This window comes from Oryzias latipes, chromosome 17, assembly GCF_053564925.1.
Source record: "Oryzias latipes strain Hd-rR chromosome 17, Olatipes_Hd-rR_3.1".
In the NCBI taxonomy this organism is placed as follows: Eukaryota; Metazoa; Chordata; class Actinopteri; order Beloniformes; family Adrianichthyidae; genus Oryzias; species Oryzias latipes.
The window spans coordinates 18,877,735-18,890,782 of record NC_136253.1 but is presented as its reverse complement, the minus strand read 5'-3'; the positions used below and the strand labels follow the sequence as shown (position 1 = coordinate 18,890,782).

Here is a 13,048-nt window from a genome sequence, read left to right as displayed (position 1 = left end):
TTTAACTTTTTTATATAAATTAAAAAAAAAAAGGCTTAAAAAGCCTGTTTAAGGGCCACGTCAAGTTCCAAGTTCAAATTCCCCTCTGATAAATGAAGCCAAAAAATTAAATATCTAAAGGTGTTTGAAATCAGTCAATTAAAGTCCGTTTCAAGGTGAAGGTTACACTAAATTTAAGGTTTCTGCCAATCTTTTCATTTAGTCAAAGAAAATACACTAATTGCTTAAACTTTATGAAAGTTTCATAGCAAGTTTGCCTTGGCTAAAGATGGCAAAAGCTTACATCTTCAGATATCAGGCATTTGATTACAGTAATGAGGTCTAGATTTTACTAAAGAGTTTTCTGCTAAAAGTCTGTAGTTTACATGAGAATTAGTACACAACTGATGCACGTTTGCTTTTCCAAATTATGGCCTTCTGAACCCATTGACATTATCCACTTTATGAGATGCGGCTCAAGGTTCAAGGGCTCAGTGTTAAAAACGTGGATTTAAATAGTCCGGGTCGGCCAGCATAATCCTATAGGCAGAAAAACGATCAAAGATGCATGGGTACCCCGAAAGAACGAGTAAATTCAAGTTTGTGTTTACACAATAGGTCAATGTTCAACAAGTATCAGTTCCCTGTGAAGCAACACAGGTTCCCAATGGCAAAGTTCATATTTAAGCGGATGTTAACATTTAAAGTAGACATTACAAAGGGGGGAAAAAAAAGTTAGTCTTACACAAGCTTGCAGAGTTTGTAACTTTTATTCAAAAATAAAGGCAGCTCATCTCGTTTTCTCATGTTCTGCATGGGGAGGTCTACTCATTCCTAAAAAAGAAAAAAACAATTCATTAGAGAAAAACTTGATTCTGTATGATCAATTTAGTATATTAAGACAGTCATACCAACTGCTGGTTGTTCAGCTGCAAGGCCAAATTGAAACATGTTTCCTGGAAAGAGTGGAGGAAACATCTGGCTAGAACCTGAAAGTCTTTGAGATTTCCATAGATCATCAGGTTTTAATAATGCTGAAGTTTGGGACTGTTCAGGAGATGAATGCACTTGAAGAGGATCGTCAGCTGCAGAAAAAGGCAACTGGAATCCAGGTTCATCAAGCCTTGGCATCAAGTTGACATTTTCAAATAAGGGATCAGGCATTCCTTCGAACTCCTGAATGTTTTCCTGCAAGGGCTCCTGAGTCAGAGTGGTACCATCAATGGTTCCTTCAGTGTTGAGCTTTTCTGGATTTTCACCAAAAATCAGGTCTGCATAAGATACTGGATCATTTAAACTGCTAGGCTTCCTACCTGGTGGGCCATGCTGCAGCAAGACAAAACTCTGCGGCTGAGAGTTCAGAGTCTGTTCATGCTTTGTGAAGTTTTTAGAAAATATTTCAAACAGCTTTGCCTGTGAATAGTTCAGAGGTACAGAACCATTTTGAGTAGGTACAGGTGCATCCTGGGGCATATAGTGGGGAGAGAAGAACTGCTCCATTTCACGTTGGGAGTCGTGTAAATAACGTTTTTGCTCAGTAGTCCTTTTGTTCAATGACTGAAGTTCCTTGGCAGCAGCTAAAGATGGATGGATATAAGGCACGAAAGCAGGACTTGAGGGATCACTTCCAACTGAATATTGACTTTGTTTCTGCTTCGGCAGACCAAACTGATGAGGCTGATACTGCATTACTGGTTTGTCCACGGACCAAAATCCAGAGGGATCGTTGTAATGACCGACGGAAGGGCTTTGCAAGTTTAGCCCACCCATATTTTGTGACAAGTATGTCCAGAAAGGATGTAGCGACTCTCCCAGAAGGGGATCAAATGGCAACTCATTTTTAGCCTTGTTGGGACCACTTCCAGGTAGTGCAGTAGGATTGCCATCTGGTGGATGGAGCTGTGATGGTTTTACATCCATTTTTGGAGGGGACTGAGCTGCTTGAGCAAAACTGCTGTGCGCCATATTTTGGGATGCTGTTCCCTCAGAAACCTTTTCTGAGACTGGGGCAGCTTCCAAGCCGTTATTAAACTCAGTATATGCCATCAAAGACATCAGTGGTAGACCTGGATAGAACCAAGGTGCATCTTTGTCAAGACTAGCAGGAGCAATATGTAGATGTTGGTGAAATGCGATCTGTGGGCAGCAGTTTGAGTATCCATACAGGCAAAACTGAGAGCAGTGTGCAGGGTGCAAAAATTGACCACTTAGCTGAGGATCTTGTGGAGGAACAGCAGTACTCTGTACTGGAGAGGCTGGCTGTTTTGGGTCACCTAATGACATAATCATCTGTTGAACATTAGTATTTGGAGGAAGTGTTGCATACTGGGACTGTAGGGGATAGAAGAGGTAAGGATAAAACATTGGGCCTTGCAGAGGTTTTGCACCTGGTATTTGCTTCTCCACAAGGGTTCCACCACTTGTTTCAGAGGAAGGCATCTTAAAAGGCTGGCATGGTCCAAGTACTTGACCAACTTCAGTTGCCGACCCCGGAGCACTAACTGGCATGTTTAGTTGTCGACTTTGATCTACCAGTTGAGAGTACACACACATCTGCTGGCTTTCTAGGTCATCAGGGGCTCCAGGCTGTGGCTTTTGAGGAGCCGAGGGTTTTGAAGGAGGTTGAACTGCTGGCCTTGGTGGAGGCCTTGGTGGTTGTTGAGCCTGAGAAGGCTTAGGATGTGGTAACTGAGGAACAGCTGTGGAAGTTTGTTTCTGTTGGTTATACACATAGTAAGGGTAGAAGAACTGATTATATTGATCATGAGTTTGAGGATGAGAACCCCCAGACGGTTTTGAGGCTGGCTTCTGTTGACTATACAAGTTGTAAGGGATGTACGGATGGTACATTTGACTGTAAGGTTTTGTCTGGTTGTAGGGATGGAGCATTTGATACATTTGCCCACCAGGTATTTGAGACTGCAACGGTTTTGATGTCTGAAATTGTTTTGAGGGTGGATCTTCTTTGCCATACATGTTAAAGTAGAACGGTTGGTACATTTGGCCAAAAGATGAGTCAGGCTTTGATTGATTGTACAAATGAAAGGGGTAAAATGGAGGTGCTCCAGGCTGTGACGGCTGAGAGACAGAAGGCTTCCCATCAGGCTTCTGTTGATAGTAGTAGTAAAAAGGCTGGTACTCTGCCTGTGGTTTCACATGTGCTCCGGTATGTGATGGCAATGGCTTCTTGGGCACTTTTTTAGGATCCATTGGTTGTAAATGGGGAATATGAAATTGATGGTGAGGATGGAAAAGAAATGGGTGAGAGGGCTTTGGTTGAAACTTGTGCTGGCTTGAATGTGGTCTGGTAGGTTTTTGTGGATAAACAGGTGGGAGTGCAACATGACCCGGATGCAATTTATCTTTACCTGGTGGTTTGGTAACAGATGGCCGCCTTGAGGGCATAACATTTATATGTGACTGAGGATAAAAAGGAGGAAGATGGGGATTCCTTGTACCTTGAACAACTGGTGGAAGTGAAGGAGTTTGTGGCTGTACTGTAGGTGGGGCATCTGGACTTGTATGGTGAGGGTAAAGGAAACTTGGATGCAAATTATAATACGGAAAATGGGGATAAGGCATCTCCTTTGGTTTCTGATTGGGGATGTTCAGATTTTGCAAGTCTTGAGGAAAACCTGGAATTCGTTGCATGTTTTGATCAGGAGGAGGAGCAGCAGGTTGCTGTGGACCATCTGTGGCTGGGCTTTTTGTGGGCCCTAGTTGAGCCATATACAGTGATGGACACGAGATTTTGCTTTCCTGATCTGTAGCCAGTTCAAGTCTGTACAGTCCATCCTGCAGAGAAATTAAGACATGCATCAAAAATATAATCCTTCAAATTGTCGAGGTCCATCTAAAACAGGGGTCCCCAAATCCAGGCTTCTGTGGCAGTGTCTTAAATCCATCCTGACATTGAATCTCCTTTATGGTTAAACACACCTGTTCCAGGTAATTAACCGCAGATAAGGGCTGGCCTCCTGGTAGGGAAAACTAGCAGGAGGCCAGCCCTCGAGGCTGGGATTTGGGCATCCCTGATATAAAACCATACCTTCATCACAATGCATGGGGCATAGCGAATGGAAATGACCACACCATCTGGATGTTCGACAATACTAAACATGCATCTTTTTGTTGCCTGAAGTAGAGGCTCCCATTCTCCGTTCACTAATAAATAAATTAAAAACAGATTAGACTAAAATATGCTCAATGAAGTTTACATGTCACCAAGTATTTAATTGGGCCAATAATTTACCATTTACTCTGATTTTAGCAGCAGAGTTTGTTCCCTGTGTTGTCACAACCATGCCCCCACTGTGACAGGTGACCATCGGGGGGTTAGTTGACATTTGTCGCATCAAGGGACAGGACATCCTTACTTGAAGGCCACACCAGCGTAGTGGGAGAACGTAACTGTCCTCCTGCAACCATAAATGGAGAGATTGCCAACCATGTACAGGTAAGTTTTTGTTTCTAGAACAAGACACTCACCTCAATGGAGACAAAGCAACCACTGTAAGGAGCAACTAGGACCAAATCTCTTCGCGTTGACCTGACAGTGTAACCACAGCTTGATGGCAACTTTGACAGCGACAAGGGAGATAAGTCACTTCCTGAGGAATATTGGGAGTATCACAATGTGTGCAGAAAATAAAACTGAGCAGAATTTCACACATGTGTATCAAGAGTGAGCACTCACCACGGTCCACAAAGAGGAGAGTTGCAGGGGTTGAAGTGGCACCTTGAACAAGAAGTTTCATCGAGTCTCCTGTGCATTCAACTTTGGGTTCCATTCTAAGAAGTCGCTCTATTCCCAGTGGTTCCTGCTGCATTCCTTCACCTAATTGCTTTATCTGCCACCATCCTATACATAAATAGAAAATTTTTAATCCATAAGAGTTGTATTGCAAAGTTATTGCAAAGCAAGTTGAAAAGCCTCAGTTTTAACATATGTTCAACATACCCATATCAGCTTGGTAATCCGCATCATCTTCTAGTACCTCCTTTGTGGAATTTGTTTTACTGAGCTTGGCATCAAGCTGGGATTTCAGTCCAATCAGTAGTCTTCCATGGTGCTGATGACTTTTTTCAGCTTCACTTTGAGTTTGTGTTGACTTCTCATTTGATTCATCTAGTGCCTTTAACCTTGTCAAACTTGTACATTGGCAAAGTGACGTTACAAACCCTAAAAGCCCTAAACACAGTAAAATTATACTGCCCCCACTATCTCGACACGCCATTAGAGCAAAGAAAAAAAGCACTGCACTCAGGCAAACAGCCTTAGCAGTGTCTCATAAAAGGTCAAACCTGTTTCTAGTGAGTATGTTTGAGCCTAAGTGAGCTGACTCCACTGTCAATTAAAGCTAATCAAACACCTGATGGCAGCAGGTGTTGCCAATTGTTGATGACATTTGGACAGAAGTGCTAAGTCTTTCTTAAATACATTTTGACTGTTTGCTAAATAAAGTTTCCCCTACCATATAAATGGTGCATTTAGGACGTTGTTAAGTCATGTAGGGGTTTAAAAGAGCTTTAGCAGAACAATCCACCATTACAAGCACATTTCACCTACATACAGACTACATCTTAAGAACTTTCCAATAAGTCTTCTGTTTAACCCTTGTGCTATCTTAGATGACCCCACCCTGACATTGACGTGTTCTCCCTACCATGACAAAGGTGGATAAAGGTGGAAAGATTTCATGTAATCCATGGAGACCAGTGAAGATCACAAATCATTGAAAAAAAAAGTTTTAGCGCATCATCTAGTGGGTCTAGATGACCCAACTCCCAATGTTAAAGTGCCTAGGATAGCACATTACATGTGCAAAACGTCCAAATTTTGCAACTAATATATAATATTTAAGGTGGATGTTATTATTCACAAGCAGATGAATAATGATTAAATGACAGCTTGATATTTTATTCTAAGTGTGTGTGATTTGAATCCTTTAAAAGTAATATGCCCTTTACATTGTTCACTTTTAGGCATGCCCAGTAACAGGACACTGATTTGTAAAAGTGGTTCGGCAACGATTATTACAACGGAAGCCCTTCCTGGTGCAACCCTTCATTTTATCTGGGCTGGGCTTGCAGCTGCACAGTTAGGCAGTAGCACAAGGGGTCTTGCCCAAAGACAAACACTGAGGCTCATTGCATCCCCTGGGATTTGAACCCTGACTTCCCATGTCCTGTGCCTTGTACAGTCCTTGTACTCAAGTCCATCTACAGCGGCACATCTTCACATCTGGGACATCATAAGAAGTCATTCCCAACTGTATCAACACAGTATCTAAAAACTATTCTCTCGAACACATGTCAAACTCAGGCCCGGTGTACCGGTAATTATAATTGGCCTGCGAGATCATATCAAATGTGCATTAGAGCTGGGCCACGGCATTTACTGTCCCACTAATACTACAAATCCCACAATGCTTTGCTAGTATGATTTTTTTTTCTTTTGACGGCCATGCTCCACATCGGACAAATTAATTTCATCCTCCACAAAAATGACCAAACAAAAGATGAACAGAAGCTTTTAAGACAGGTGGGAGACAGATTATCTGTTCACGAATTATAAGGGAAAGACCGGTTTGTCTTGTGTGGAGCTAATGTGGCAAAAGAATATAACATAAGACACCATATGAAAAGGTTAAACATTACATAAGTTCATTTTACAATAAAAACTGAGTTTTGCCCATGACTTTACTTCACTGCTTTTATTTTGACCCATTGTGAATTTGACTCCCCTGCTCTAGAATATCAAAGTTTATTTTCACTTACATGATCTACCCAACTCTTGTGATTTGTACCACTTATTATAGTTTCAAAAACACTCAATTCATTTCTGGTTGGAACATTATTTTTTTTATTTCATCTGTCAGTAAACAAGACATCAATTCATGGCATTTTCAAACATTTTGTGGCATTAGCTTCCAACTCAAACAAAATACTGCAGGTGTTTTTTGTTTATTTCTGTACATTTCCCACAAAATCTGGAGATGACTGATGCCAAAGTATCCTTCATGAGAGTGCCATTAATAGCAATTTCCTTCAAAATGAGAAAAAAAATCTAACTTGGAGTAGCAACAAAATTAGATATTGATTTTATGGCACAGAATACAGGTATTCTCAAAATTTCACAAGACAGCTTTACAAATGTTCTAATTCCAACCAACACCATTTTCAATACGTTTAGTGAACACAGCAACAGGTTTTTTTTCTTTTTAAATTTACTTTTCAGTACCATACTATGACAATATGTGAATACACTTTAAATGACTAAAGCACAAGGCAAAAAAAAAAAAAAAAATCCCCAAGGTGGAGGTGGAGCCCAGCAGCCTTGGTTTACAGTCAAAAATGCATTCATACTGTAGTAAAATGACAATGCCGTTTGATTAATAGTTGAACAGGAAGTCAGCAACAAATCAGTTAGTAGTGTATGGTTTTAGTCTAAAGAAGCAGTTTTACAGTCATCTGAAGTTGTGCAAGTAATTTACAGTCAATGGGTGTTGCCAACAGCTGTCAATCGGGATCAACTGGGAGTGATGTCTCGTACTGCAAACTGATCCAAATGAGAGGGGGCAGGGGAGGAGAGGACCTCACAAATATGATTGACAGCAAAAAAAAAAAAAAAAAAAAAACAATTTACAGATGGACAACACCGACACCTCTCAGCTGTCAGGGGGAATGTCCACAGAGAGATGTGATGTATGACAATCTCAATAAGGCCGATGTGACAGCCCGACACCACGCCAATCACCTTTGAGACCACATTCAGGTCCAACAGTGAAAGTAAAAAAACAAAAACCCATGTGGTTTTTCCATGGAGGTTCTTAAGTTTGAGGATGGGAGGCAGATGAGAAGATGGTTTTGGTTGGAACACCGGATCCCCGTTGGAAGGGGGGGGGGGGGGGGGGGGGGGTTGAGCGGGAGTAGATGCACTAAAGGATATGCATGCATGTAACTTTTGACTGCCCCACATGCCATTTAGGAGAGAACAGAGATGGGGAGTTTTTTCGTTTTCTTTTTTTTAAGCATTTCCTAGCCCTCACCATTACATTTGCCCCTCTTCATAACAAACAACAATTATTGAAGCTGTGGAAGTCCAATTTTTGCTTACAACTTTTATTATACTTCAGCGTTTTTAACAAGACATTTTGGTTAAACATATGATAGAACATGCTGTAACGGTAGTGCCAAAAAGAAAAGACAAAGATTAAACAAAGTGGGAGGGACAACAATGTAGTGAGAGTTAAGTGAACTACAGGCTGCATATAAAAATAGACTGGGTAGAAAGAAACAATGTATGCCACCTAATCATTAAAGTAGTGTCAACACAATATGATGAAAGGTAGTGAGCTTCTAAGTAGAGGAGGTGGCGATGTTGCTTAATATCCAGACTTCCTCAGGTACTCAGCCATTGCATGTGCTTTCTTGTTTAATGTTCCACCATGGACCGCCTCCTTTCCCATCACTAAAACCATTACTGGAGCACACAGGAGAAGGAGGGGGGGGAGAGAAAAAAAAAAAAAAATAAAAGAAAAATGAACAAAATTCAAAAGTCTCCCCCTTTCAGGATGTAAGGGGGGGAACAAAGGTGACACAGTATCTTACCACTCTTCATTGCTATTAAAAAGTATCCAAGACATTTGACTGCTTGAAGGAGAAATCTTAACAGCAATCTTTCTTCTTTTTTTTTTTGTCCCTCAGTTTTACCCAAGTAAGCTCAAAAGCATTAAAACCCTGAATCCCTCAAGTATTTTGCCATTGAGTAAGCCTTCTTATTCAAGCCGCCTCCATGGACCCCTTCTTTGCCCATTACAAGAACCAAAACTGAAAGAGAAGAAATAGAAAAAAAGGGGACAGTTAAGAAAAATAAAGGATAAAGAAATGTAAACCCCCCAAAAGGCTCATTGCAACAGCTTCTCCACCATGCAGGGCAAAAGGTCAGATGCAGCTGAATTCTGCAGCATCCACACATTTCCTGTGATTTTCCAGGACAGTGCATCTTTCATTGGCTTCCATCAAAGCTACATGAGTGATGAGCCTGTTGGTACATGTGTGCAAATTGCTTCTCATTCAAAGAGTAAATGTGCAGAACAGATGTGAGGGGCTGCAGCACAAGCATAGATGCCCCCATTAAGGCTGGGCGATAAATCGATTTAAAGGATTAATTCAAACTTGCTTTGTAAAAAGATTTATTTTGGGGAATTTTTATTCCCCCAGCCCCCTGCTCGCTTGGATTTAGAGTAAAGGCAGCCTGCCCAAAATAGGACTTAATAGAACCTTAGCTGCCATCTTTAATTTTCATTGATAAATGTGCATTAAGCTATTGTATTAAATAGGCTTATGAACGTCTGCCTCTCAAAACCACATGGAATCGGGTTAACAGGCTGGAAGCATTCAAGTGTTAGTGAAATATTCAGTCTCTGACCAGATTTGTTTTAAGTGAAACAATTCTGACTGCCATCTTATAATGATTCTGGCACTTGTAGCAAGTGTCCCTGGGAGAAAGGAAAAAGGTGGATGCTGGAAAAGCGGGAATAAATTGGAAGCTTTTCCAGAGATTCTCAGGTAAAGTTGCAGAGATTGACTCAGATAGAGGACAGCAGCCTTTCAAAGACTGTTAGAAACAATCAGGTGATTCCAGTAAGATGCAAGTGAAGTGAAGGTAAACAAGAAAAAGTGGAAGGGAGGAAAACAAAATGGCAAAACCTGAGCGGAAAAATGGAAGAGCTAAAGTGTTTTGAGGTTCTCTGCATTTGCAGCTAAAACTGTAGAAATCACTTGTGCAGATTACTTGGACAGTAATAAACTTCGTGGAGCTGGAGACTTTTCCAGGTTTGGTTCTTCTTAAATAGCAATTGGTTTACTAAACCAACCTAACTCAATGGATCACCAGTATTTGTTGTATCCATCTCCCAAATCTTAAAATGGCATAAAGTAAGAGCACATGTTTAAGCCCAGGCTACCAATTTTGTCTTTTGCTTTGGAAAACTTGATTAAAAACCAACAGATGAGTTATGAAATGCAGCTATAGCTCATTACCATCAAAGCTCAGCCTGTAAAAGTCACTATATATTTAGCAAACATCAATCTTATTGTGAAGCAAAAGCTGTTATCGCCACCCTTTAATTCTTTAAGGGTGATGAATATTTAAAATAAAAAATAATCCTCACAGATGACTTATATTGTCTATATTTTTGTTTAAACTTTTTTAATCACTTGGATACTAAGATGTTGCAAATCAATAAGCTGGGCTTAAACTAGGTAGTGCAGGCAAACTTTTACGCTCCGGGAGAGACAAACAAATAGGTTCCTTCTATGTAGTCTTTAGACTCATTTTGAAATTTGTAACAGAAATCTGAAGAAGAAAAAAAAAGAAAATCTCCCTTCATACAGCCAAAACATCACATAACAAAAACAATGGAAGAATGGGAAGAGCAGGTTGATAAATGGAGGACACTGTGATGGTGGAATTACCTTTTCCTGCTCTCCCAACAGAAATATTGTATGTCGGTTCTCCTCCTTGGCTCTTTGTCCTGATGTCCATCGTCCAGTCGCCCTCGTCCTGCAGACTGTCGCGCAGCACCGAACACTTCTTTGAGCCCAGAGTCAGCCCGCTGGTGTAAAAGGTCTCTCTGTCTTTGCCCACAAGCACATCAATTTCTTGAGACTGGAGAAAAATCACAAATAAATAACACAAAAGGACACATTATTGACAAATTGTGTGACAAAGAAGAGGTACAGTAGTTGAATTGATTGACTGTGTGTGTGTGTATATATATATCTATCCATCTATCGACTCATTCCTCCATCTCCAGAAGCAACCAATGACTACATTCTCTTAAATGTATAAAGTTTATACAAAACTTTATGGCATAAACTGTGTCCAAATAGTTAAAGAAAAAAAAGTTAATATTTAGAAATTGACTACATTCTGTACATTTACAAGCATCAAGAAACATTTTTATTATTCCTCAAATACAAAACTTTAAAAAATCTAAATGTATAAGAATAAAAAGCATAGCACAATAGCTTTGTGAATTACTGCCAGCCTGCAGATCTTAGTCCAAATCCCCTGCAGCAGCTCTCGCCCCTTATCCATAACCGGGCAGTCGTGAAGGCCAGCAACGGAAGTAATGTGACGTCAGCGTCTCGCTGCAGCCCTAACGCCACCCTCACAAATGAATTAAAATAAAACCTATAGCTTATAGTGATAAAAAGGTTTTTTTGACCGGCATATTGTGTTGCTAAGGCTATTTTTGTCGTCCAGTCTGATCACACAGACGCCGGACTAGGTCTTTTTCCAACCTCAGGTAGCCGGTAAAGCAGCTTAGCTGTGTGTGTGAGGCACACAAAAGCATGCACGCTCCTTTCCAACCAACTAGCCGCTTTTTTAAATTAGCATGAACAATTAGCAATACTAATTAAGTTTATTAATTCCCCCAAATAAATTTGAGATACGCTCACAGATGATTTGCCTAAACCGCAGAGGTTTAATCATCTAACGGTTTTTTTTTCTTCTTCGAAGTATGCAGACACACAGGCCACCGACATGCTAGCTAGCCTGCTGAGCTAATTCGGGACCGTTAGCCCGCGAGGTAGCGGTTTTGTCGCTGTTTAGTCTGGGAATAAGAATCTGGGAAAGACAGCGTTTAACAGCCCCACACCAGCATCCTCGTTATCCCACCTTCCCTCCTTACCGAGATGTTGTTGAAAGTCCCACCAGGATGAGCTGCCCAAACATATTTGGCGTCCGTATACCCAACAATGGCGCTATCCTGACAGCTGCCATCGGCCATCAGGTTTTCCACGTAGCTTTGCCAAGACATGCTCAGTGAATTAATGCTACACTTAAAAATAAACTACACTTGCTAAGGCAAGCTTGCCAAAGAGACAGACAGAGGAGGGAAGAAGAACCGCGGCGCGATTTCAGTCTCCAACCCACACTTCAACGCTGACCACCGCGAAGGCTGGGGCAGTGAGGCGGCGGCTGGGTGTAGTCCGTATCAGATCACTCCGCACAATGAGCTGCCGGCGCTTTTATGGCTGCATGCGGCGGAATAAAAGACGGATTTCTCATCTGAGCCGGGCAGGAACACCGCGTTACACCCACACCAGTGGAGAAGCACTGATTTCATGTTTCAGCATTTTATTCCATTTCCACTGGTTTTCCATTATTGTACCACCATGTGCTAAGATTGCAAAAGTGTCGACATTTTATGGTCTTTTTTTTTTCTTAAATCAATTTTTGATGCAAAACACCGACACAAATCCAGCCATAATTAAAGACATTCAATTTATAACAATCTGATTTTAAAATAAAAAGTTCTTAAAATAATCTAGGGAAAGTATAATGTGTCATTCTAGAATGCCAAAAATTAATTAATAAATAAATCTGACCATAATAACAAAAACCTGCAAGGTAAGAATAGTAGAGCTTAACAGAATAAAATTGCTTTATATTCGTAGTTAAGAATGGATAAACTGAACTCTAAAAAACAAGTATCTACCATATTTTCCGGACTATATGTTGCAGCAGCCAAAAGCTGCATAACAAGCAATTTAAAAAAAACAGTCCCAATTTTTAAACTGAATGCAAGAATCACAACAATGGAATAGAATCAGAATCCTTTTATTGTCATTGTACATGATGATACAATGAAATTGCAGCAGCCTTGGAGTGATGAAGATAAATAAAATAAAAATACTGTGACTCACATCTCTAAACAAAAAAATGTACAATATGTACAGAAATAGTTAAATACTAAATACGTATGAATAAAATAGAATGAATGAAAGTCAAGGAATTATCAATTCTGATGAATTATATGGATAACTAAATCATAAAGAACATGCTGAAAAGACAACTAAACTTTTTACATAATTTCAAGTCACTAAATTCATTTGAATTCTTCCTCCTGTGTGCCGCTTTGGAACAATTCCGCCAAACGAACACTACCTTCACACTAGGCTTGGCAGCATGTGTTCAAGCCAGCACTGTCAATGAAAAGTCCATGTAAATGTGTCTGAGTGCTTCAGGCTTCAGTGTTCCAACCTCTTACAT

At 40.5% G+C, this 13,048-nt stretch overlaps 1 protein-coding gene and 1 non-coding gene across 3 annotated transcripts; both read right to left on the bottom strand.

Annotated features, from left to right (window-relative positions):
- Window positions 1-730: 730 nt before the first annotated feature.
- On the bottom strand, window positions 731-5,385 carry LOC101166745 (uncharacterized). The gene is made up of 7 exons (XR_013650613.1): window positions 4,940-5,385; window positions 4,676-4,840; window positions 4,468-4,589; window positions 4,232-4,397; window positions 4,028-4,143; window positions 891-3,774; window positions 731-813 (listed from the first exon to the last, which is right to left on the bottom strand). It is a non-coding gene; the product is annotated as an uncharacterized LOC101166745 (transcript).
- A 1,435-nt stretch (window positions 5,386-6,820) lies between these two features.
- On the bottom strand, window positions 6,821-12,103 carry pfn2a (profilin 2a). Of its 2 annotated transcripts, none has more exons than XM_011486403.4 (3): window positions 11,685-12,103; window positions 10,462-10,654; window positions 6,821-8,464 (listed from the first exon to the last, which is right to left on the bottom strand). In XM_011486403.4, the coding sequence occupies exons 1-3, from the start codon at window positions 11,811-11,813 to the stop codon at window positions 8,367-8,369; spliced, it is 420 nt and encodes a 139-aa protein (XP_011484705.1). In that variant the 5' UTR covers window positions 11,814-12,103; the 3' UTR covers window positions 6,821-8,366. The 2 variants fall into 2 exon arrangements, with proteins under 2 accessions (XP_011484705.1, XP_011484706.1); XM_011486404.4 differs by having other exon boundaries at window positions 6,821-8,811; window positions 11,685-12,020.
- Between the last annotated feature and the right edge of the window lie 945 nt (window positions 12,104-13,048).

Excerpts from the sequence above, each read along its gene's own strand:
- pfn2a (XM_011486403.4), bottom strand. The coding sequence starts at position 11,813 with ATGTCTTGGCAAAGCTACGTGGAAAACCTGATGGCCGATGGCAGCTGT. Across the intron at positions 10,655-11,684 it reads GGACTTTCAACAACATCTCG|TCTCAAGAAATTGATGTGCT; the intron begins GTAAGGAGGGAA and ends ATTTTTCTCCAG. Across the intron at positions 8,465-10,461 it reads TGTTGGGAGAGCAGGAAAAG|TAATGGTTTTAGTGATGGGA; the intron begins GTAATTCCACCA and ends TGTGTGCTCCAG.